This window comes from Rhinopithecus bieti, unplaced genomic scaffold (assembly GCF_001698545.2).
Source record: "Rhinopithecus bieti isolate Rb0 unplaced genomic scaffold, ASM169854v2 scaffold_17275, whole genome shotgun sequence".
Lineage (NCBI taxonomy): Eukaryota > Metazoa > Chordata > Mammalia > Primates > Cercopithecidae > Rhinopithecus > Rhinopithecus bieti.
This window is the reverse complement of record NW_016808908.1, coordinates 1393854-1414838: the sequence shown is the minus strand read 5'-3', so window position 1 is coordinate 1414838 and position 20985 is coordinate 1393854. Positions and strand designations below refer to the sequence as shown.

The 20985-nt window shown below is 38.6% G+C and overlaps 2 protein-coding genes across 2 annotated transcripts in view; both read left to right on the top strand.

Annotated features, from left to right (window-relative positions):
- The window catches only part of MTPN (myotrophin), a 53381-nt gene extending 33571 nt beyond the window's left edge, over positions 1–19810 (top strand). Inside the window, exon 4 of the mRNA XM_017887743.1 lies at positions 16579–19810. Within this exon, the coding sequence (XP_017743232.1) occupies positions 16579–16665 (87 nt within the window). The 3' untranslated portion in view covers positions 16666–19810. The remainder of the gene's footprint in view (positions 1–16578) is intronic.
- Positions 17615–19810, top strand: LOC108539195 (leucine zipper protein 6). The gene is made up of 2 exons (XM_017887699.1): positions 17615–17674; positions 19114–19810. The coding sequence occupies exons 1-2, from the start codon at positions 17615–17617 to the stop codon at positions 19294–19296; spliced, it is 243 nt and encodes an 80-aa protein (XP_017743188.1). The 3' UTR covers positions 19297–19810.
- Positions 19811–20985: the final 1175 nt, after the last annotated feature.

Below are 20985 nucleotides of genomic sequence, written 5' to 3'. Positions count from 1 at the left end.
GTATTTTAGCTGTGCCCTGTCCCCAGAGGTGGAGTCTACAGAGACAGGCAGGTTTCCTTGAGCTGCTGTGAGCTCCACCCAGTTCGAGCTTCCCAGCGGCTTTGTTTACCTACTTAAGCCTCAGCAATGGCGGGCGCCCCTCCCCCAACCTCGCTGCTGCCTTGCGGTTAGCTGGCAGACTGCTGTGCTAGCAATGTGGGAGGCTCCGTGGCCGTGGGACCCTCCTGGCCAGGTGTGGGTATATTCTCCTGGTGTGCCCGTTTGCTTAAAGCGCAGTATTGGGGTGGGAATTACCCGATTTTCCAGGTGTTGTGTGTCTCAGTTCCCCTGGCTAGGAAAAGGGATTCCCTTCCCCTTGCACTTCCCAGGTGAGGCAATGCCTCGCCCTGCTTCAGCTCTTGCTGGTCGGGCTGCAGCAGCTGACCAGCACCAATTGTCCAGCGCTCCCCAGTGAGATGACCCCAGTACCTCAGTTGAAAATGCAGAAATCACCGGTCTTCTGTGTCGCTGGCACTGGGAGTTGGAGACTGGAGCTGTTCCTATTCGGCCATCTTGCTCCGCCCCCCTCTGGCAAACTTTTTCTTAGGCATACCCTTTTTGCAAAGGCATGCCTTTGCAAACCATATGATCACTGATGTAACATTGCCACAGACAATACATAAACGGATGGGCATGGCTGCATCCCAGTACAACTTCATATACAAAAACAAATACCCAGGCCATAGTTTGCCAACCCCTGCTCTAGCTCATAAATAGTTTGGAATTTATAAGGCACGTTGTTTTAAAACCCTGACCCTCAGTGGTAAGATGTTGCTTCCTAAGTGCTACAAGGTGAGTGTATATCCTGCTGGATGCTTTTATTAGACTATGCTAGCACTTTTTTTTAATGTAGCCAAACAAGAGTTTATAGGACAGTTATCTGGGATTTTCATTGTTCATTACTAAACTGGTCTTTCTGATTAAAATCTTAAACGCTTGAATAATATCAAGGTTGCACAAACACATTAGAAGGGGGCTAGACGTGAAATCATATTCTTGAATAGTGTTAGCTGATGGACTTTCCCAAGTTCAGAGTTCATTTACAGTAGTCCCCCTTTTCTGCAGTTACCCATGGCCACGATGAGTACGTTACTAAGATACTTTGTGAGACAGACACCACATTCCCATAATTTTATTACAGTTAACTTTTATTAACGTGTTATAATTGTTATATTTTATTATTATTATTTCTTACTGTGCCTAGTTTATAAATTAAACTTTATCATAGGTATGTATGTATAGGAAAAAACATAGTGCAGTCATGTGCCATATAATGTCGTTTCAGTCAACAGTGTGCTTATGGAGGAGCTGGTGTGAACAAACCTACCTCACTGCTGGTCATACATAGTACTTGGTAATGACTATGTTATATGTTTATGTATTTACTATACTAGGCTTTTTATTATTATTTTAGACTAGAGTTTCTTCTACTTATTAAAAAAAGTTAGTGTAAAAGAACCTCAGGCATGTCCTTCAGGAGGTATTCTAGAAAAAGGCATTTTTATCATAGGAGTTGACAGCTCCATGTATTCTCTTGCCCCTGAAAACCTTCCAGCGGAACAAGATGTGGAGGTGGAAAAAGTGATATTGATGATCCTGACCCTGTGTAGGTCTAGGCTCGTGTGTGTTTGTGTGTTAGTTTTCAACAACAAAGTTTAAAATTTTTTTTAATTAGAAAAAAAACTTCCAGAATAAGGATATAAAGAAAAAATATTTTTGTACAGCTGTACAATGTATTTGTGTTTTAAGCTAAGCTTTATTACAAAACAGTCAAAATGTTAAAAACATTTAAAAATTTATAAAGTAAAAAAATTACAGTGAGCTAAAGTTAATTTATTGCTGAAAAAACAAAATTTTTGTTACAAATTTAGTGTAGCCTAAGTATACAGTGTTTGTAAAGTCTATAGTAGTGTGTAGTAATGTCTTAAGCCTTCACCTTCACTCACCACTTGTGTCACTCAGAACAACCTCCAGTCCTGCAGGCTTCATTGATGATGAGTACCTTATACAGGTGTACCATTTTTATCTTTTATACTGTATTTTTACCATACCTTTTCTATGTTTAGATACACAAATAGTTACCATTGTGTTAAAACTGCCTATAATATTCAATACTGGATATAGGTTTGTAGCCTAGGAGCAATAGGCTATACCATATATCCTACATGTGTAGTAGGCCGTATCAACTAGGTTTATGTAAGGACACCCTCTGATGTTCACACAATGACGAAATCCCCTTGTTAAGTGACATGTGGCCGTATATATTAGGGTTCATTGCTGTCTGTGGTTTCAAGGTATCCATTGGCGGTCTTGAAATATGTCTCCTGCAGATAAAAGGAGACTACTGTATTTTTCACAGTTACATATAATTGGACATCTTAATCTAGTTTTGTGCTTTAAGAAAATTCTTTAAGAGAAATAATAGTAGTTTGCCTATAGCGTTAATACACTATCATGTGGCACATTTATTTTCCTTTCTTTATTTTTTTGAGACGAGTCTCCCTCCGTACCCCAGGCTGGAGTGCAATGACGTGATCTCGGCTCACTACAACCTCTGCCTCACAGGTTCAGGCAATTCTCCTGCCTCAGCCTCCCGAGTAGCTGGGATTACCACACCCAGCTAATTTTTATATTTTTAGTAGAGATGAGGTTTCACCATGTTGGCCAGGCTGATCTCGAACTCCTGACCTCAGGTGATCCGCCTGCCTCGGCCTCCCAAAGTGCTGGGATTACAGGCGTGAGCCACCACGCCTGGCCTCATGTTGTACATTTCTAATATTAACATAATACATACAATATTTAAGATTTTATTTTCTATAATACTCATTAAAATTCCATATAATTTATATAATTCCTTATAATTTTAATAAATAATTTTAAGAAGTTCAGTATTCCTAATCCTAAGGTATACTATTTCTAAATAATCAACTATGGGGTATTATGGGGAAATATCCTAAATATTTACTTCTTTTATCAATCATTTAAAGATGTTATATTTGCTATAATTTAGAATTTAGACAGATAAGCTTTCAGTCATTTATGCTGATGTGTTTACACTCCATGCCTTACGTGGTATATACTGCTATTTAAAATGACCTCTCAATCGCCTATAGAAATACGAATTCTTATAAATAAATAGGAAAAGTTGTACCCCAGCATGAGAAAATCAAAATCTCATGAGTTGAGAACTTAATGAAAGTTTCAAAACATTGTAATTAGTTTTATTCTTAGATTACAAAAATAAGCTAACAGCATACTTAATTTGTTATTATAAGCTATCATTTTGTTACTAGTGATATTTAGCATACTGAGCTATACCTGAGAGGAGAAAGCCCAAAAGAACGGCTTTTTTGTTTTCCTTTTTTTCTTCTGCTTCTGTGTCAAAAGAATTTATCTTCTCAGGAAGCCAATTCTAATCTTACAACAACAACTATATGTGTATATATACCACTGATGGTTATGCAGCGCTAATTTTAGTGACTCAGCTGCTTCAGACCACTCTGTAAGTTAACTATTCCTGGCTTGAGAACAAAGGTATACTCAACTGCATTCTTACTTAAAGGAAGTCAAAATGTTTTATGTCTTATGTATAATTGCTATAGAGATTAAAAATACTGAAATTCAGTCTGCTGGGGAAATAGAAAAAACCATCTTGTCTGGTAACATTCATGTTTTGATAAATGTATTTTCTGTGCTTTTTCTTTTTAATCAAGCAGCCAGTTAGTAAAACTTGAATACCCCTCTCAAGTATCAGCATTGTTGACTCCTCAGGGAAGTGTCTGTGGTGCAGAATGTGCTACTTGAATTGGGAATCAAATTGTGTAAGATACAAGGGCTGAAAGTCAGCCCTTTTCAGCATAAGCAAATTGGTGTGCTTGCAGGCAGAACAAATACTTACTTGAATTACTATTTGTTACTTGAATTACTGCCATACCTCCAATAAAATCTGAATAGCTTTAGATATTCTCACGCTCACATTTTAGGAGTATTTGGAACCCCAAAATTCTGTTCCATATAACCTGGTCAAGTTGGGTTTCAAAAAAGTTTTAGGACTGGTATTCCTCAAAGAACTCAGCAGTGCCTTACTGAATTGTCTGATTTTTAAGAAACTGTGTCATAAAGGGCCTACCAGAATGATATATCTACAAGATTTGCACCATAAATAACTGAAGAACCAATTGTTAGACTGTTTTGATAGGTTTCACAAATGTCATACACAACTATGCCCACGGTGTAAGTTCATTGTCGTTAACTATTTAGCTTTTTTAGACTACAGCACATCGCTTTAGCTTCTGTTAGTGATCTATGCTATGTGCTGGGGCGCCACACACCTACACATACACAAGTTTAGTTCTCAGTTCTGCTTCTTAGTAACTCCTGTGGGTATGAGCAAGTTTCTTACTATCTCAGCCTAAGCTTTCTCGTCTGTAACCTAGGCCTGTACTTACCACATCGAGTTGATACGAGGATAAAATAGCTCACAGTTAGATGACATTTCCAATGTACAAGTACAGTTTTGAGGGTTTTGTGTATATTAACTCATTTAATCACCACAGTAGTCTTATAGAGTATTTTTTTTTTTTTATCCATTTTACCATTGGGGAAACAGGCACAAAGCAATTTAGGAAATTTGCCCAGCATCACAGAACTAGCAAGAAGGGGAGTTGGAATTCAAATCCAGTCAATTTTGCTCTAGAGCTTGTGTCTGTAACCATTACATTATACTGCCTCTCAGTATAGCCAAGTACTCAAGTGAGATAATGTGTATAAGCCGCTTGTTGAAATGCCGAGCACATCATAAATTCTCAGCAAGTGTTAAGACTGTTCAGGATTGATGGGCTTCTCAGGAAAGGAAAGACTTGCTGTACGAATGAGGGTTCCCTGAAGAAAATAAGCTTTATGAGAAGAACTTTGTTTCAAGTGTGAACATACTTTTTCATCTGAAACTTAGGATGTGCCGCCTCTTAAGTAATATAACTGCAGCCGGGCACAGTGGCTCACGCCTGTAATCCCAGCACTTTGGGAGGCCGAGGCAGGTGAATCACCTGAGGTCAGGAGTTCGAGACCAGCTTGGCCAACATGGTTAAACCCCGTGTCTACTAAAAATGCAAAAAAAAATTAGCCAGGCGTGGTGGCAGGGGCCTGTAATCCCAGCCACTCAGGAGGCTGAGGCAGGAGAATAGCTTGAACCAGGGAGGTGGAGTTTGCAGTGAGCAGAGATCATGCCATTGCACCCCAGTCTGGGCAACGAGAGTGAAACTCCGCCTCAAAAAAAAAAGGAAAAAAGTAGTATAACAGCTCAGTATCTGAATGTCCTTGAAGAGGAGTGCTTTGAAGGCTCATTTGTACTTAACCCATCCTCTTAATTCCATGATGAGTTTTTCTCTGAGACCTTGAAATGATCTTTCTACTCATGCTAAATATGATTGCTATAGATATGTTAAAGTCATATTTTTACTAGGGGTACCATAAGAACAAATCCAAGACCATTATAAATGCAACTGAAAATGAACTATAGTTAACTGTTCAAATAAGGAATAAAACAAAACATTAAATGTGTCTCATTGCTCACATGTGTGTGACTCTCATTTGTTAGTTTTTGTCATTTAGACAAAGTTTGAGCAGCTGCTTGGAAAGCTTGAAGTATCTGTCTGTTTAGATTGTTTTGATTGACTGACCTTGGGCAAGTTTCTTAACTGAGCTTGAGAGCCTGTCTACAAAATGGAGTTAACAATGCCTACTTCAGGGGACTGCTGTGAGAAAAATGTTGTTACATATTTGTACTGTTACATTAAAAACTCAAAACTGCTACAAAAAATGTAAGGGATGCAATAATCACTGTGTTTTGTATTATATTAGACCTTATAGGGTATCCAGAAATTGTCTTTATTGTCTCCTGTATCAATATGTAAATTAAATATGAAATTAAGTGTACTATGAAATCATCTTGCACCAGTAGATAAAACTGCAAAGTATATATAAGTGTAGGTATTTGAATAATTTTTTAATGTCACTAAATACCAAATTCATTTTTAGTAGTTTCCGAAATTGAATTATACATGTGAGTTCTGTGGTAATGGTAATATTTAAGTATATATTTAAACAGTGTAAGGTTTTAAGATTCTGAACATTTTTCTCATAGTACCAGAGAACTACAAACAGTTGCCCCAAATCATGAGATAATGGAGTTCTTTGTGAGTATAGCACAGTTTCTCAAGACTGTTCTAAAATGCATATAAATTGATTCAAAATAGTTGACAATATTCTAATGATACAGTATTGCATACTTAGACAAGATAGTATTTTTAAAAAATTAATTTTTCATTTTAATTTGGACGCTTGTGTTCACTAAGGGTAAGATTTCTGTTACTATGACCCAGATGTGAATTTTTTTCATTTATTTAATATTCATTGAGCATCTGCTGGCTACCAGGCATTATCCTAGGTATTAAAGCCACTGGGACAAATATAACAGGACCCCTTCCTTCGTGGAGCTCAGTCTAATTTGGGGAAGATACACCTGTTAACAGTTAATTACAGACTGGTAAGTTCCCTAAGAGAGGTAGAGTTTAGCCATGAGTAACAAAAACCCTTACTGCAGTGATCTAAACACGAAAGTCTGAAGGTGTGCAGTCCAAGGCTAAGTGACTGGCTCCACTGTGTTATGTTGTTGCTAGCCCACACTGCAAAGGACAGGCCAAAATTAGGTCAGATAGCCACCTGTAGCTTTAAGGGAGTCTGAGGAGTTCATTTTTTTTCAACCTCTGTAGTAGAGGAAAGCAAGAAAGAGCAGATTGGAAGTGAGTTGTGTCAGATGCTGAGTGAGCTACAGTATTGACCTGTGATCTCCAGGGCACCAGCCGCCTGGGAAATCCCAGCAGGCTTCACAGAGAATCTCACAATTGAATGAGAGGTAATTGGGTGGTTCCAAGGAAAGAACAAAGAATGTCTTTGATCCTTTACATTTTTCGAAGTCTTCATGAGACATTTAATATCAAAAGGAAGTACACACTGTATTCATTTAAATACAGGGGATATAGGAGTTAACGAGGTAAACAGATCCTCTGCTCTTGGACACCTCATTTTCTAGAGGGAAGACAGTAAAAAGGTATACAAATAAATGTAACTTAATTTCAGGTAGTAACAAGTACTGTGGGGGGGCGGGGAAGAAACCTTTGTAAGGGTAAAAAATAACTATTTGGATAGAAAATTTCTTAAGGGTATTATGTACTTTTCTCTTAAGCAGAGTAACGGCATGGTGATTTCCTTGAAGCCTTACCAGCATCCAACCCTCGAGGGGGTCCGTTGAAGTTTTGGTTAATTGTCCTTACACTAGCTAAGCTTTAGCCGGGCTCAATCTTGGTTTCTTTCTTACTATAGTCATGTCAAGCTCTTGTCAGATGTTACTGTTGTTAGTGTGACCGTCTTCAGTAGGCCTTCTCTCCTTTCTATTTTCTGTTTCTGATTTTATTTTGACTGAGAAAGTCTGTATTTGAAATACAAATTTCTGAGTGAGGATGCCAGCATGCTTCTATGGAATGATAAAGAGCTTAAACTCTGTAAAGCTGTTTCAATGGTTTTTTAAAGTTTTTTTTTTTTTTTTTTTTTTTTGAGGCGGAGTCTCGCTCTATCGCCCGGACTGGAGTGCAGTGGCCGGATCTCAGCTCACTGCAAGCTCCGCCTCCCGGGTTTACGCCATTCTCCTGCCTCAGCCTCCCGAGTAGCTGGGACTACAGGCGCCCGTCACCTCGCCCAGATAGTTTTGTATTTTAGTACAGACGGGGTTTCACTGTGTTAGCCAGGATGGTCTCGATCTCCTGACCTCGTGATCCGCCCATCTCGGCCTCCCAAAGTGCTGGGATTACAGGCTTGAGCCACCGCGCCCGGCCTAAAGTTTTATATTCACGTCATATCAGTTCAAATCAACATAAGGTTGCTGGAATCCTTACCTGATAAGTATCTGTCATAAAACCTTAAACTAGAAACATTGCAAATATTCCTTGAATTGCCTTTAATCCTCAACTGCAGTCTTAGTCCTTTCAGACGTTCATTTTGTATTTGATTCTAAACTGCTTTCTTTCCAAAGTGAATTGACCATTCAAAACCATGCTTGCTAAAGAAAATTTTCTGAAGTAATTGGGTTATATTCCAAGGGGGAAGGGTATGTGTGTGTTTATGTGTATATGTAGATAGGTAAATCCATATGCATATATAGAGATAACACACAGCTTGCCCTCCATAGCCATAGGTTTTGCATCCATGGATTCAACCACAGATCAAAATAGATTCAGAAAATAATTAATAGCACAGTAATTAAAATAATATAAATTAAAAAGCAATACAGTGTAACAACTAGGTGAGCCTTGAACAATGCAGGGGCTTAGGGTTGCCAATCCCTGCACAGTCAAAAATCCACATAGAATTTTTGACTCCCAAAGAACTAATAGCTTCCTGTTGACCAGAAGCATATGGATGACATAGACAGTCAACACATATTTTTTGTATGTATTATATACTGCATTGTTACAGTAAAGTAAGCTGGAGGAAAGACTATTAAGAAAATCATTACAAAGACAAAATACATTTACTATTCATTAAGTGGAAGTGGGTTACCATAAAGACCTTTTGTCTTTATCCTCATTTTCTTTGCTTCAGGTAGCTTGAGGAGGAGGAATTGGGGGTTGGTCTTGCTGTCTCAGAGGAGGAAGAGGTGGAAGGAGGGATAGGAGAGGCAGGCACACTCCATGTAACTTTTATTGAAAAAAATCTACTTATAATTGGACCTGCACAGTTCAAACCCATGTTGTTCAAGGTTCAACTGTATTTATATAGCACTTACATTGTATTAGGTATTATAAGTAATCTATAGATAATTTAAAATATACAAGAGGATGTGTGTATGTTATATGCAAATCCTAAGCTATTTTGTATAAGGGATTTGGGTATCCAAGAGGGAGTCAGGAACCAATCCCCCTCACACACACAGGGATGACTATATATATAGATGACTGTATTTATATTTGGTTCCAGAGAGAGAGAGATGTCTTTGTGTGTGTGTGTGTGTGTGTGTGTGTATCCAATTAGCACTTGGATATGTATATGTGTGTGCGTGCATGTGCGCACAAATTTTCTGCCTGATTTTATAAATTTTGCATAGAAACAAAGCTGCTGGTTATTCTGTCATTTTATCAGTATAACTATAAGCAGCATCTTCAAAAACTTTGACAAAAGCCTTTTGTCGATAGAACGTCAGATAACCTCTGTAGGAGTTTGAGAGTTTCATCCTTAAAATGTTACTAGTCTAGTTCTCTTGGCCTATTTGTACATGCTAACAACTGATAATATACAGTGGAATTAGGCTATCTGAAGTAAGAAGTAGATAAAGGTGACAAGCAGGTAAAGATACGTTCTTGTTGTTTCATGTGGGTATATCTTATCTTTCCAGCTAGATTGTAAATTAGTTATGGGTGGAGATAGCATGACTTGAAGTTTTTTTAAACATTCTCCATGTTTGAACGCACACTATCAAATAATACTTGATTATCTACAAGTGTGGCATTTGAAGATCAATAAATTACTTGCAATGTCTTAAAAACGTTTACTGCCTAGAATGACAAACAACCTGTCTGGGTCGCTTTACCTTGGCCATAGCAACCTTTTTCTCCTCCAGAAAACTTCAGAAAAATCAGCAGAATCATGCTCTAAATGTAGGCAAATGAACCTAGTTCTGATTGTAATCAGATGTCAGCAATAAAGGGACTTCTATGTTGAAATTACCTGAAAATAAGTGAGTATGTTATGTAGTGTGCTAGTAGGCAGGCAGCCTATTCACAATGGAAATGCTTTGTTGATCTATTCACAGCAGTCTGTCTTTAATAAAATCCGCCTGATTCAATACTATAATTATTTTATCAAGTTCCTTATCATATATTTTTAGTTCCCATTTGTATCTGTTTTTGTATTGTTTTGTTTTGTTTTGAGATGAAGTCTCACTCTGTCACCCAGGCTGGAGTGCAGTGGTGCAATCTCGGCTCACTGCAACCTCCGCCTCCTGGGTTCAAGTGATTCTTCTGCCTCAGCCTCCCCAGTAGCTGGGATTACAGGTGCCTGCCACCATGCCTGGCTAATTTTTGTATTTTTTGTAGAGAAGGGGTTTTGCCATGTTGACCAGGCTGGTCTCGAACTCCTGACCTCAGGTGATCTGCCCACCTCAGCCTCCGAAAGTGTCAAGATTACAGGTGTGAGCCACTGTGCTCAGCCTGTATCATTTAATAAACATTTATTGATTACTTCTTATTGGGCCTGTGCAAGGCCTTGGGATTGCAAAGACTAATAAGCCTTGTTCCTGCCCTCAACATAGTCTGGTAAAGGGAGACAAATACGTAAAACAATCAGTGCATTGAAGCATTGTGGTTGCTGTGACAAGAGTTATATGCAATATGTAAAGACATGAAGAAGAGGGCAGTTGTGGTCTTAGGAAGTTAAGGGGGTAGTGTGTTATGAATAAGAATGTCATTACAGCTCCAGGTACCACCATTGTAATTTCATAAAGCAGTTGACACTTGAGCTGAACCTTAGAAACTTAGTGTCTAAGAGTCCAGTAGAGAATTGGGGCACCATCCCAGGCAGAAGCAACAACGAGAAAAGTCACAGGGACAAGAAAGAAACCATGACGTATTAAAGTACAGCACGTTGTTTGGCATAGCCACACAGTCAGGTAGAAAAGATTTAACAAGGCCTATGACTAAAGAGGTAGGTAGGGAACAGATTCTGCCTTCATGTGTCATGTCATTTATCTTTATTCTATTTCATGAGAATGCCATTAAGGGCTTTTAGGTATTATGAACAGTATGATCAGACTGGCATTTGAGAAAGAACACCCAAACATGTGGAGTCTGAATTACAGTTGTGTAATTAAAAAAAAAAAAAAAAAAAAAGGCTGGGGACAGTGGCTCATGCCTGTAATCCCAGCACCTTGGGAGGCCGAGGCGGGTGGATCGCGAGGTCAGGAGATCAAGGCCAGCCTGGCTAACACAGTGAAACCCCATCTCTACTAAAAAAAAAAAAAAAAAAAATTAGCCAGGCGTGGTGGTACAGGCTTGTAATCCCAGCTACTCAGGAGGCTGAGGCAGAGGAATTGCTTGAACCCAGGAGGCGGAGGTTGCAGTGAGCCAAGATTGTGCCACTGCACTCCTGCCTGGGTGACAGAGCGAGACTCCATCTCAAAAATAAAATAAAATAAAATAAATCATTGCATCAAAATGTTTATACCTGAACTAAAAAAGTGATGGTAGCAATGGAGAACCAAGGACAGATGGGAAATGTTAATAGTATGGTCTGAAGACTAAGTAAATAAGAACTGCATACTGTCCTCCACATCTTCTGGAAGATGGTAGTATTCTTCACCTTGTTAGAGAATATTGAAAAAGGAGCAAGGTTTATAGGAAAAGATTACAGATTCCTTTTGGGAGAGGTTGAATTCAAGGTATTTATGGAACTTAAAATAGGTAAGTCTCAAAGCCAGTCCTCAGAATGAGGACAATAAAGGTTGAACATGGATGAGATGATTAGGAAGAGCATGTTGAGCAAGTTATGAAGAGTGTTAAAGACCTGAACCCTGTATAACAGACACCCAGAGAAAGTAAAGGGAGGCAGGGGAGAGTAGAAGGAGTTGGTGCAGGAGGGAGAGGCAGGCTAGGCAGGAGAATGTGGAGATAATACTGTCTTCAGAGTTAGGACAATGAGTTGGGAATAAGACTATCATCACTGTTCAGATACCATATATATTGACTAGACTTGGCATTTAGAGGATGTTAGTGACTTATTTCAAAGTGTTTTCAGAGCAGTGTAGGTCAGGTTGCAAATTGTCTGCCACGTCTGATTTTTAGAAAGAAAACCCCAGGTTGTAGTTGTCCACATGGCAGCCTAAGTAGTCCTTGTGTCTCAGCTTTCCTTGCAGTTTTCATTATGGCTGTGTGTCTCACTTTTAGGCTAATGGGATATGCACAAATGATGTGTGTCACTTCCAAATCATTACAAAATAGGAAGCCACTTGCTGTGGACTTTTCTCCTTACCTAGAAGGCTAAAAGCAGATGTAGGATGAGCAGCTCCAGCCATATGGATGAGGAGTGTACCCATGGAAGATCAACAGAATGGAAGGGACTTAGGTCCTTAGATGACCTTAAAGGACAGAGCCACCCGCCAACCTCTGTGTGCTTAGCACTAAGACTATTTTATGAGCAAGAAATAAATTAGTTCAATTCATTGTGTTTTAGGTTCTCTCTGTGGTAGCAGTTTACCTTAAGAGTAACAAATTGGTTCATGAATTAGTCTGTTCCCACACTGCTATAAAGAACTACCCGAGACTGGATAATTTATGAAGAGAAGAGGTTTAATTCACTCACAGTTCCTCAGGCTGTACAGGAGGCGTGGCTGGGGAGGCCTCAGGAAACTTACAATCCTGGCAGAAGGCAAAGGGGATGCAGTCATATCTTCTCACTGTGGCAGGAGACAGTGTGAAGGGGGAGGTGCTACACACTTTTAAGCAACCAGATCTCATGAGAACTCTATCACAGGACAGCACTAGGAGGGTAGGGGGTGGTGCCAAACCATTAGCACCCGTGAGCCAGTCACCTCCCACCAGGCCCCACCTCCAACTTTGGGAATTGCAGTTAGACTTGAGATTTGGGTGGGGACACAGAGCCAAATCCTTTTAATTCGTAAGTTTGTGGGACTGGGGAAAACTCAGGCTGCTACTTAAGTGTTACCTTCTGATTCTTTCACTTGTGACGATTGCACAGGTTGCAGTGTTGGAACAGCAGAGAAAATGACTAGTCATATTAGTCTGCTAGGTGCCACCATGAGCAGCATTTACCTAGAAATAATTTGAACGTCACTTATTTTAACTATAAGAATTGATAAAAACACAGTTTTTACATACCAGAATATTAAAGTTAATCTTGACAAAATAGAAGAGCTGGCAAATTAGGAGGTGAAGGGAGTGATGGGAAGGTTGAGAAAGTATCTTATAAAATTACTTTATGAGAATTGATGGAACAAGAAATACAGGTTTAAATAAATATCATTTACATTTATAAAGAACAAAATATTTTAAGTATAAGAAATTGCGAGGGTCTAGGGAAGCGTGGTAGTGATGAGCTAAAGGCTTATCTGTGTAGCAGGAAGTCAAAAGATTAAAGTTATAGCTCAAATATCAGCATGAGTATATTATGTAAAGTTATGCAAATAATTACAAACAATTTTAAAAATGGTTTTTTCAAGGAAGCGATAGGGCCAAATATACTTAAATTCTTCAGTTACTGCATCAAGTACCAAAAAAAGTTGTTTTAATATTCCTACCTATATTGACAAGACTGGTTCATCTTTTTTTTTTTTTTTTTTTTTTTTGTTAGAGCAACTGGTTTTACTTTATTAAATTCATTCTTTATTTATTTATTTATTTTATTTTAGACTGAGTCTTGCTTAGTTGCCCAGGCTGGAGTGCAGCGTCTTGATCTCATCTATGCTTACTGCAACCTCCGCCTCCTGGGTTCAAGTGATTTTCATGCCTTAGCCTACGGAGTAGCTACGATTACAGGCATGTGCCACCACATGAGGCTAATTTTTGTGTTTTTAGTAGAGATGGGGTTTTGCCATGTTGGCCAGGCTGGTCTGGAACTCCTGGCCTCAGGTGATCCACCTGCATAGGCCTCCCAAAGTGCTGGGATTACAGCTGTGAGCCACCACGCCTGGCCTTAAATTTCTTCTTAAGTATTTTATCCTTTTTGATGCTACTACAAATGGAATTTTTCAATTACATTTTTGAACTGTGAACGTTTTATCATTATGAAATGTCCTCTTTGTCTCTAGTAATTTTTTTTATCTTAAGGCTTCTTTTGTCTGATATAAATATAGTCACTCTACTTATAATTACTCGATCATTTTTTAAACAAGTATATATGTATACATATTTAGAACAGAAGAGTAGAAGGAAAGACTAAGATGTTAACATTACTTGTATCTAACCTATAGAATTATGAGTTTTCTAAGTTTGCTTCATAATTAGGAAAAGGTGACATGCACATTTTAAAATATTTTATCTAAATACTTCTGGTTGCAAATAGCAGAGATAAGTCAACAAGCAGAAAAGGAGTTTTTGAAAAGCTACTGGCCTGGTTGCAGAATCAACAGGAAAAGCTGGGAACCAGGCTGAGAAGAGACTGAGCTGTGGCAACTGCAGGGCTCTGGGTAGCAGGAACTTCTCAGCTGGTTCATCGAAGGGGATGCCCCAGAAATGAGCTCTGACTTCTTATATTCCCTCTTTTGATCTCTTCAGTCAAGATTCAAAATCTAGGAGAGAGTATTCCGCTTGAGTTAAATAAATATTTGAAATTTGGTGAGGAAAATAAGCATCTCCGTTTTATAATCCTAGGACTATAGAGGACACTGGGAATGGGTAAGGGGAACAGAAATACACTTACAATGAATATGATCTGGTATTTGGTAGCACAACAGGGCTACAGTAAATTGTTAACTGTTACTAACAACTTATTGTTTACAATTGTTAACAATTTACTGTGTATTTTAAAATAAGTAAAAGAGCAGAATTAGAATGTTCTAACACAAAGACGTGATAAGGGCCCTGATTTGATCATTACACATTGTATGACTGTATCACAACATCACATACCCCATCAATATGTAGAACTGTTCTGTACCCATGATAATTAAAAATTCAAATGTTAAAAAATAATAGGGGACAAATGATTCCCCGAGATGAAATTAGGGTGCTGCCATCAAATGGAGGGAAATAAACTCCGGTAGCTAAAAAGCAATAGAAGTTCACTATAATATGTAACTGTTAATGCAGAATTACAGTTTATAATGCTAGTCATAAAAACAGCCATCAAAATGAATAAGAAATAACTTTTTTGAATACAGTTATCCCAGTTGTCCCTTAACCCTTGCGGCAGGACTCATAGCATTGAAGTTCTCACGCACTGACATCTCTCCCACTTGACCCTGAATTCCATGTCTTCCATGAAGCAGTTAAATTGATTTAGAAATGAGGAAATAGAGACTTTTATAATAATACTGAGGAGGACTTTGTGATCATTTAACACTTCCTAGAATGTCATCTCCTCCCTGGTTTGCTAACCAATTAGCCTGTACTCCTCGTCAAGACTCAGCTCAGGCTTTTTACCTCATCTCGGAAGACTTTCTCCCTTAAAACGCCCTCCTGCCACGTCCTGTTCTGATTATGGGCCACTCATCCCTGTTACTGTTCTCGTCTCACGGTGTTGTGTTGGTTGAGTTGTCTGACTCTCATACCATCCAGACTGGCAGACTCTTGTCTTATTTTTCTTTGATTCTCCAGTCCTTTACACAGGATGTGCACATTAAACATTCAGTAAATATTTGTTGAGTGAATGGGTGGATTTGCCAAAGAAAAGGGTAAGGCGTCCCATGTAGAGCCCGCATGGATAAAGGCGTGACACACAGCAGGAACTGGTGGGAAATTCTGTAGGATTAGAGCATGGAGAGGTTAACTGGAGAAGAGACTGGTAAAGTTGACCAGTGTTAGCCTCTAAAGGACCATATATGCCAAGTTTAAACAATTCTGTAGGCGTCAGGAACGAGCAGAAGAATGCGTGAGATTTGGCAAGGGGAGTGGGTCAGGACTCTAGAGATTATGTGGTGAATAAATACTGGCTGGAGCTAGAGCTGGTGAAGAGAACCCTCAGATGGTAGGATGTTGTCTCTGGAAGTTAAGAATCAGACGTGGTTTGGGAGCAGATTAACCTACCATGCACCTAGGCACTTTTCCAGGTGCTGGGAGTACAGTGGTGAATTACTGCCCCCATGGAGCTTTCATCCAGAAAGGGCAGACAGATAAAACAACATACAGGCACAAAAGGGCACATGCACCCTCTCAAAACCAGAATGCCGTGTTGCAGATAAAATGTTCCAGGGCAGCACTCTCCAGGTTAAGCGTTCAGAGCGGTCTGGTATCTGCACTGAATATTTCCCTACAATATCGCAGGGAACCTTCTTACAGTCTGCCTCTCAGGCATTTACTGCGAAGTGTTTACAAGTAAAATGACCAATACTGTATATGTTCTTGATGTAGAGTGCATTAAGTATTATATACAAAAAGTGTTTCAAATAAGAAAAAAATAATTTGTCACAGAAATACTTTAGCAGAGTGATTTACTTTTTCCCCGTTTCATACTGTGCATAGGGATATTATTTTTAAAGCCTAATTAGATAAATATATGATAGTATAAATAAAAGCCAGTGATTGCCTGAGTTAATTTTGTAGCTTACAATTCTTAGTGCCTGAAAATAATGGGGCGTTTTACAACATTAATCCATAACATTGCCAGCTTTTTTGTTTTTCTGCAGTAGAAGTCTCCACTAGTAAAGAATTTTTAATTCTTGATGTAAACATTAACCTGTGCCATGCAATCTAGTCTTACATTCTCTTCCCCCAGTTGTGGGCTCTTTAAATGATAAGGACCCTTTCCTCTCTTTTCCAGGGTGCTGATAAAACTGTGAAAGGCCCAGATGGACTGACCGCCTTTGAAGCCACTGACAACCAGGCAATCAAAGCTCTTCTCCAGTGATGGATGGATGGACTGATAACTTGGGAAGAATGACTCTCCTGTGGCCTCACACTGCTGCCTGTCTGTCTGTCACTCTCTATCTGCCAGCTTCTTCAGCTAAATACTTTAAGAGGGGTGAGGGGAGAGAGAAATTCATAACAAATCAGACTACCGGGAAAAAAAAAAAAAGTGTTTTGGAGGAGGGGCAAAAAGAACCATGATCAGGCTTTTACTGGGATTCCTGATCAAGTAAGCCTCTTCCCTTTCTAATACACCTTATACCCAAGGGAGAGCAAAGACAAAATACACCAGTATCATTTGACCTTTTCAGCTCCCTAGCTAATTTATTAATTGATTGTGTTGAAGGTCTGATTCTACAAAGGCCAACTCGACATATTTGGTAGCCCTAACTGTGTAAACAGTAGTGGCTGCTGTGATGTAAACTTAGGGTGCTGAGATAAGCAATTAGCTCTAGCCTTCTGCCTTAAGAATGCATTCTACTGGGGATTTCCTGGCATAGTTAAGAGCGCTGCCTATAAGGTTGGTGACCAAATCTTTCCTCAGTGACTTTAAGCTTTATGTGAAAGCTTAGTTAAGGTGAGGAGGGGCACACTCCTAAATTGCTGGATGACTGAACTTTGGATTTTCTCTCCCCTTTCACATGGATTTCATGTCTCTTTAGATAAAACTGACTAGTTTTATTTATAAAATCTTAAGTTTTGGAAGTCTAAAGGAGAAACCATTCCAGTATGCATATTTTTTTCTCCTCTAGATTCATACATTTATATAGCATTGAAACACTTTCAAACTCCTGCTGGTAGTAAAAGGGGATTTAAAAATAGAATCATAGCCATAAGCCTGTTAGTATCATATAAAGAGAGGACAGTTATCTTAGTACCTATGGATTTTCTTTATTTGCTGTTTGAATGGACCTCGGTTATGTATGGAGAATTAAGGAACATTCTTTGGAATGCCTCTCTCAGACCCATCTTGGATGCTGATTACTTATTGCACCAAAGCTATCACTGGGGTGAGATTTACTGTTTGGACAAATTTAGCCCCATCCCTTCAAAAATATACTTGTAACCAGGTTTCCCAGAGTTGTTGATAGGCTTCTGCTGAACATACGCCAACCCACCTGCATAATATATTTTTGTTGCTTTTATAAATCATGCATCGCATAAAGTGTGACAACTCCAAAATGTATTCTCTGTTCTTAGAATACAGTGCCCTAAAATGGTGTTCTTATGACCTGCAGAAAATATTTACACATATTTCCAAATATTTATTTCATGAGCAGTACAGCTAATTAAAATATATAAGCTTAAATTTTATATCTTGCATTTAAAATGTTAAGATTCCTTTGACTTGCCATCCATATAACCTTACTAAAAATATTAAGAGTTTTTTCTTAGCCAAGTCATGCAATAATTGAATGTACCTCAAATTTTTAGAGAGGGGAGGGTGGGTTAGGGACTGATACTCAGATTGTGGGTAATAATTGAATTGATTTTTAAAGGCAACGTAGCATTCTACAGCAGGGTTAAACTATTACCAAGAACAGTCACCCTGGTTAATAACAAGTTTTACTGATCAGTTGCTGATTGGGCGTGTGGGCGTGTGGGTGTGTGTGGGTGTGGGTGTGTATCTTTCCCCATGTGCCCTTTTTTTAATCCTGTGGCTTTTTCACTTACAACTAGCCTAACCCTGTAATTTTCCTATATCCAAGAAAACAATCACAAAGTAGTGGTTTAAATACTTTGTTGTATTTGGCTAATTTTGCTGTCTTAATGCAGCCTGTTAAGAGTTGGGTTAAAAATCAGTAATCAGTACTTTATTACATCACTGAACTAAAATATGGAGACATCCTCATTGAAAATGGAGGGCACTCTGTCAGTCTATAACTATCAACGTAGTGCAACAGGGTGTTTTGATACCTATGCTTTCACCTCTTGACATAAAGGCTTGAATTTTTTCCCTTGACATAATTTTCACCTTTGCTTTCAAAGTGTTTTGTTGTAGTTGGCTATCGCAGAGAGTGCATTGTCCTATCATTCCCAAACCTGGTCTGCTTTCTACATTCATGGTATGGAAACCATGTAATTCTTTGTACAGTTTATCCTGATGTTCCTTGTAATGCAGTAGAGGCTATTTCGCCTTCCCTCTTCTTTCTCAACCTTTTTGTAAACCCCATAATTATGAAGCTATTGCTTGAGAAAATAACATATAAACATAGAATAGAATAGACTGACCAAGATGGTTCACAGTTTCTTTTTTTAACTAGGTTATTTATAATGTATTTCTGAACCACTTGGCAGACAAATTCACAACACTTAATGTTCATATTTTGAGTAAAGGAAGCTAAAACCATGTCTGCTTTCTGGTACTACATGCGTTAGCAAAAGGTTAAGTAAGTTTTGTTCTGAAGTAATACTTAACATCTCAGAAAAAATCTTGCATGTTCTGTAGTTTTGTATTAAATCAGTCATTTCATATGCACTATATCAAGTACAAACAGGTAGTTTACCTGTTTATAGTAGTGTACTAACAAAGTCTCCCTTGCAGCTTCAGACTGGTATCTATAGGCTTATTGTTCAAATACAGCACTTGAATATCCCAAGTAGTTCTTCTACGCATAGCTCACCTTTCTAAACCCAGTTAAGCATGGAAGAGAGGTAGTAGGTAGGTGCAGTGTGTGGAAGCTGCAGACAAGTAGGCCTTTTATTCATTGATTTCTTTTCCCAAGTACTGGATTTTAAATCTATGTGTATCTATTTGATTTTTTTTTTCTAATATTTCAATTGAGCTGCTGTTTTCTTCCATGCAATATTGTATACTCAATTGTGTATAGAAGACGCTGGTGAGAGTGCCCTCCTACATAAATAAGCAATTGCAGTGTTTTGCATGCAAAATATAAAAAATTTAAATTGTCCTGATTCTATTTTGTAAATGGAGAAACAATCATATCTTTCTAAGCAGTAATGGAGGAAGACTAGTGCTTTGTGCATTTTGATATATTTGAGTTCATTTTTTCCACAATGTCATACTTTTGACACAATTGGGTTTCTCATAAGTATCCTAGTTCATGTACATCCGAATGCTAAATAATACTGTGTTTAAGTTTTGTGTTGCAAGAACAAATGGAATAAACTTGAATTGTGCTACAGCTAGTGTGTCAGCAGCATTTTTCTCAGTTACTATCAATTTCATTTTGTAGTCATCTCTAAAACTATACCAGAAGCTTGATTGACTCAAACATTTAGTTAATCTAAATTAATATATCCCACTTCTAGAAAAAAAAATGAATGGAGGGAAAATAAAACATGAAGATTTAATTTAAGTAAACCTTACCAGTCTTTGAAAGGATTTGCTTTTGTGTCAGTCTCCTGACATTAATTGTTTTACCGTAACTTCAGTAATGCTCCTGGTTGATGGGGAACAAGGTATAGCCAACACATCCCAGAGCGTCAGGATCTTCAGAGGGGTTGAAGAAAATGAAGTCGTGGTTAAACCTCTTTGATCCTTTCATTGCTTACATTTCTTGGAGATCTGCATTTCCCAAACTCAGCTACAAGCACCTCTTTAGAGTGTAATTTTCAGGATGATTACTTTGAACCTTAAAACTGAACAAAATTAAATACAAAATTAGTTTGATTGTGTTGTAATCTTGTCAACACCAGAAGACTATTCTGCAGTTTACTTTTAATGATAGAAAAAAATATGTGCAGATACTAAGTTATAGCAAAAGCTATGTTTTAGAACTTTCACGTTGTTGACTAAAGTATAAATGGGGACCATGTGCGGCTTTAGGGGGAAGTGTTTACAGAAAATGTTTGAAGTTCTCATTTTAAGAATTGGAATCTAGGACCGGCGCAGTGGCTCACGCCTGTAATCCCAGCACTTTGGGAGGCTGAGGCAAGGAACATCACTTGAGCCCAGGAGTTTGAGACCAGCCTGGGCAACAGAGGGAGACTGAGTCTCTGCAAAAAATTAGAAAACAATTAGCTGGGTATGGTGGCAAGTGCCTGTAGACCCAGCTACTTGGGAGGCTGAGGTGGGAGGATTGCTTGAGCTTGGGAGGTTTGAGGCTACAGTGAGTGAGCTGTGATTGCACCACTGCACTCTGGTCTAGGCAACAAAGTGAGACCCAGTCTCAAAAAGAAAAAAGAATTGGGCTCTATAAAGAAAGTTTAAATCTGGTTAAATATGTTTTAAAGGGAACAGAGTCCCCTTATATAATGATTGAAGAACAGACCCGCATATATAGATGGAAGGCACACATCTGGAAGAAAGAAAGGGCTTAGAGGGGAATTAGTTTGTGATTAGAGAATAGCTATCATG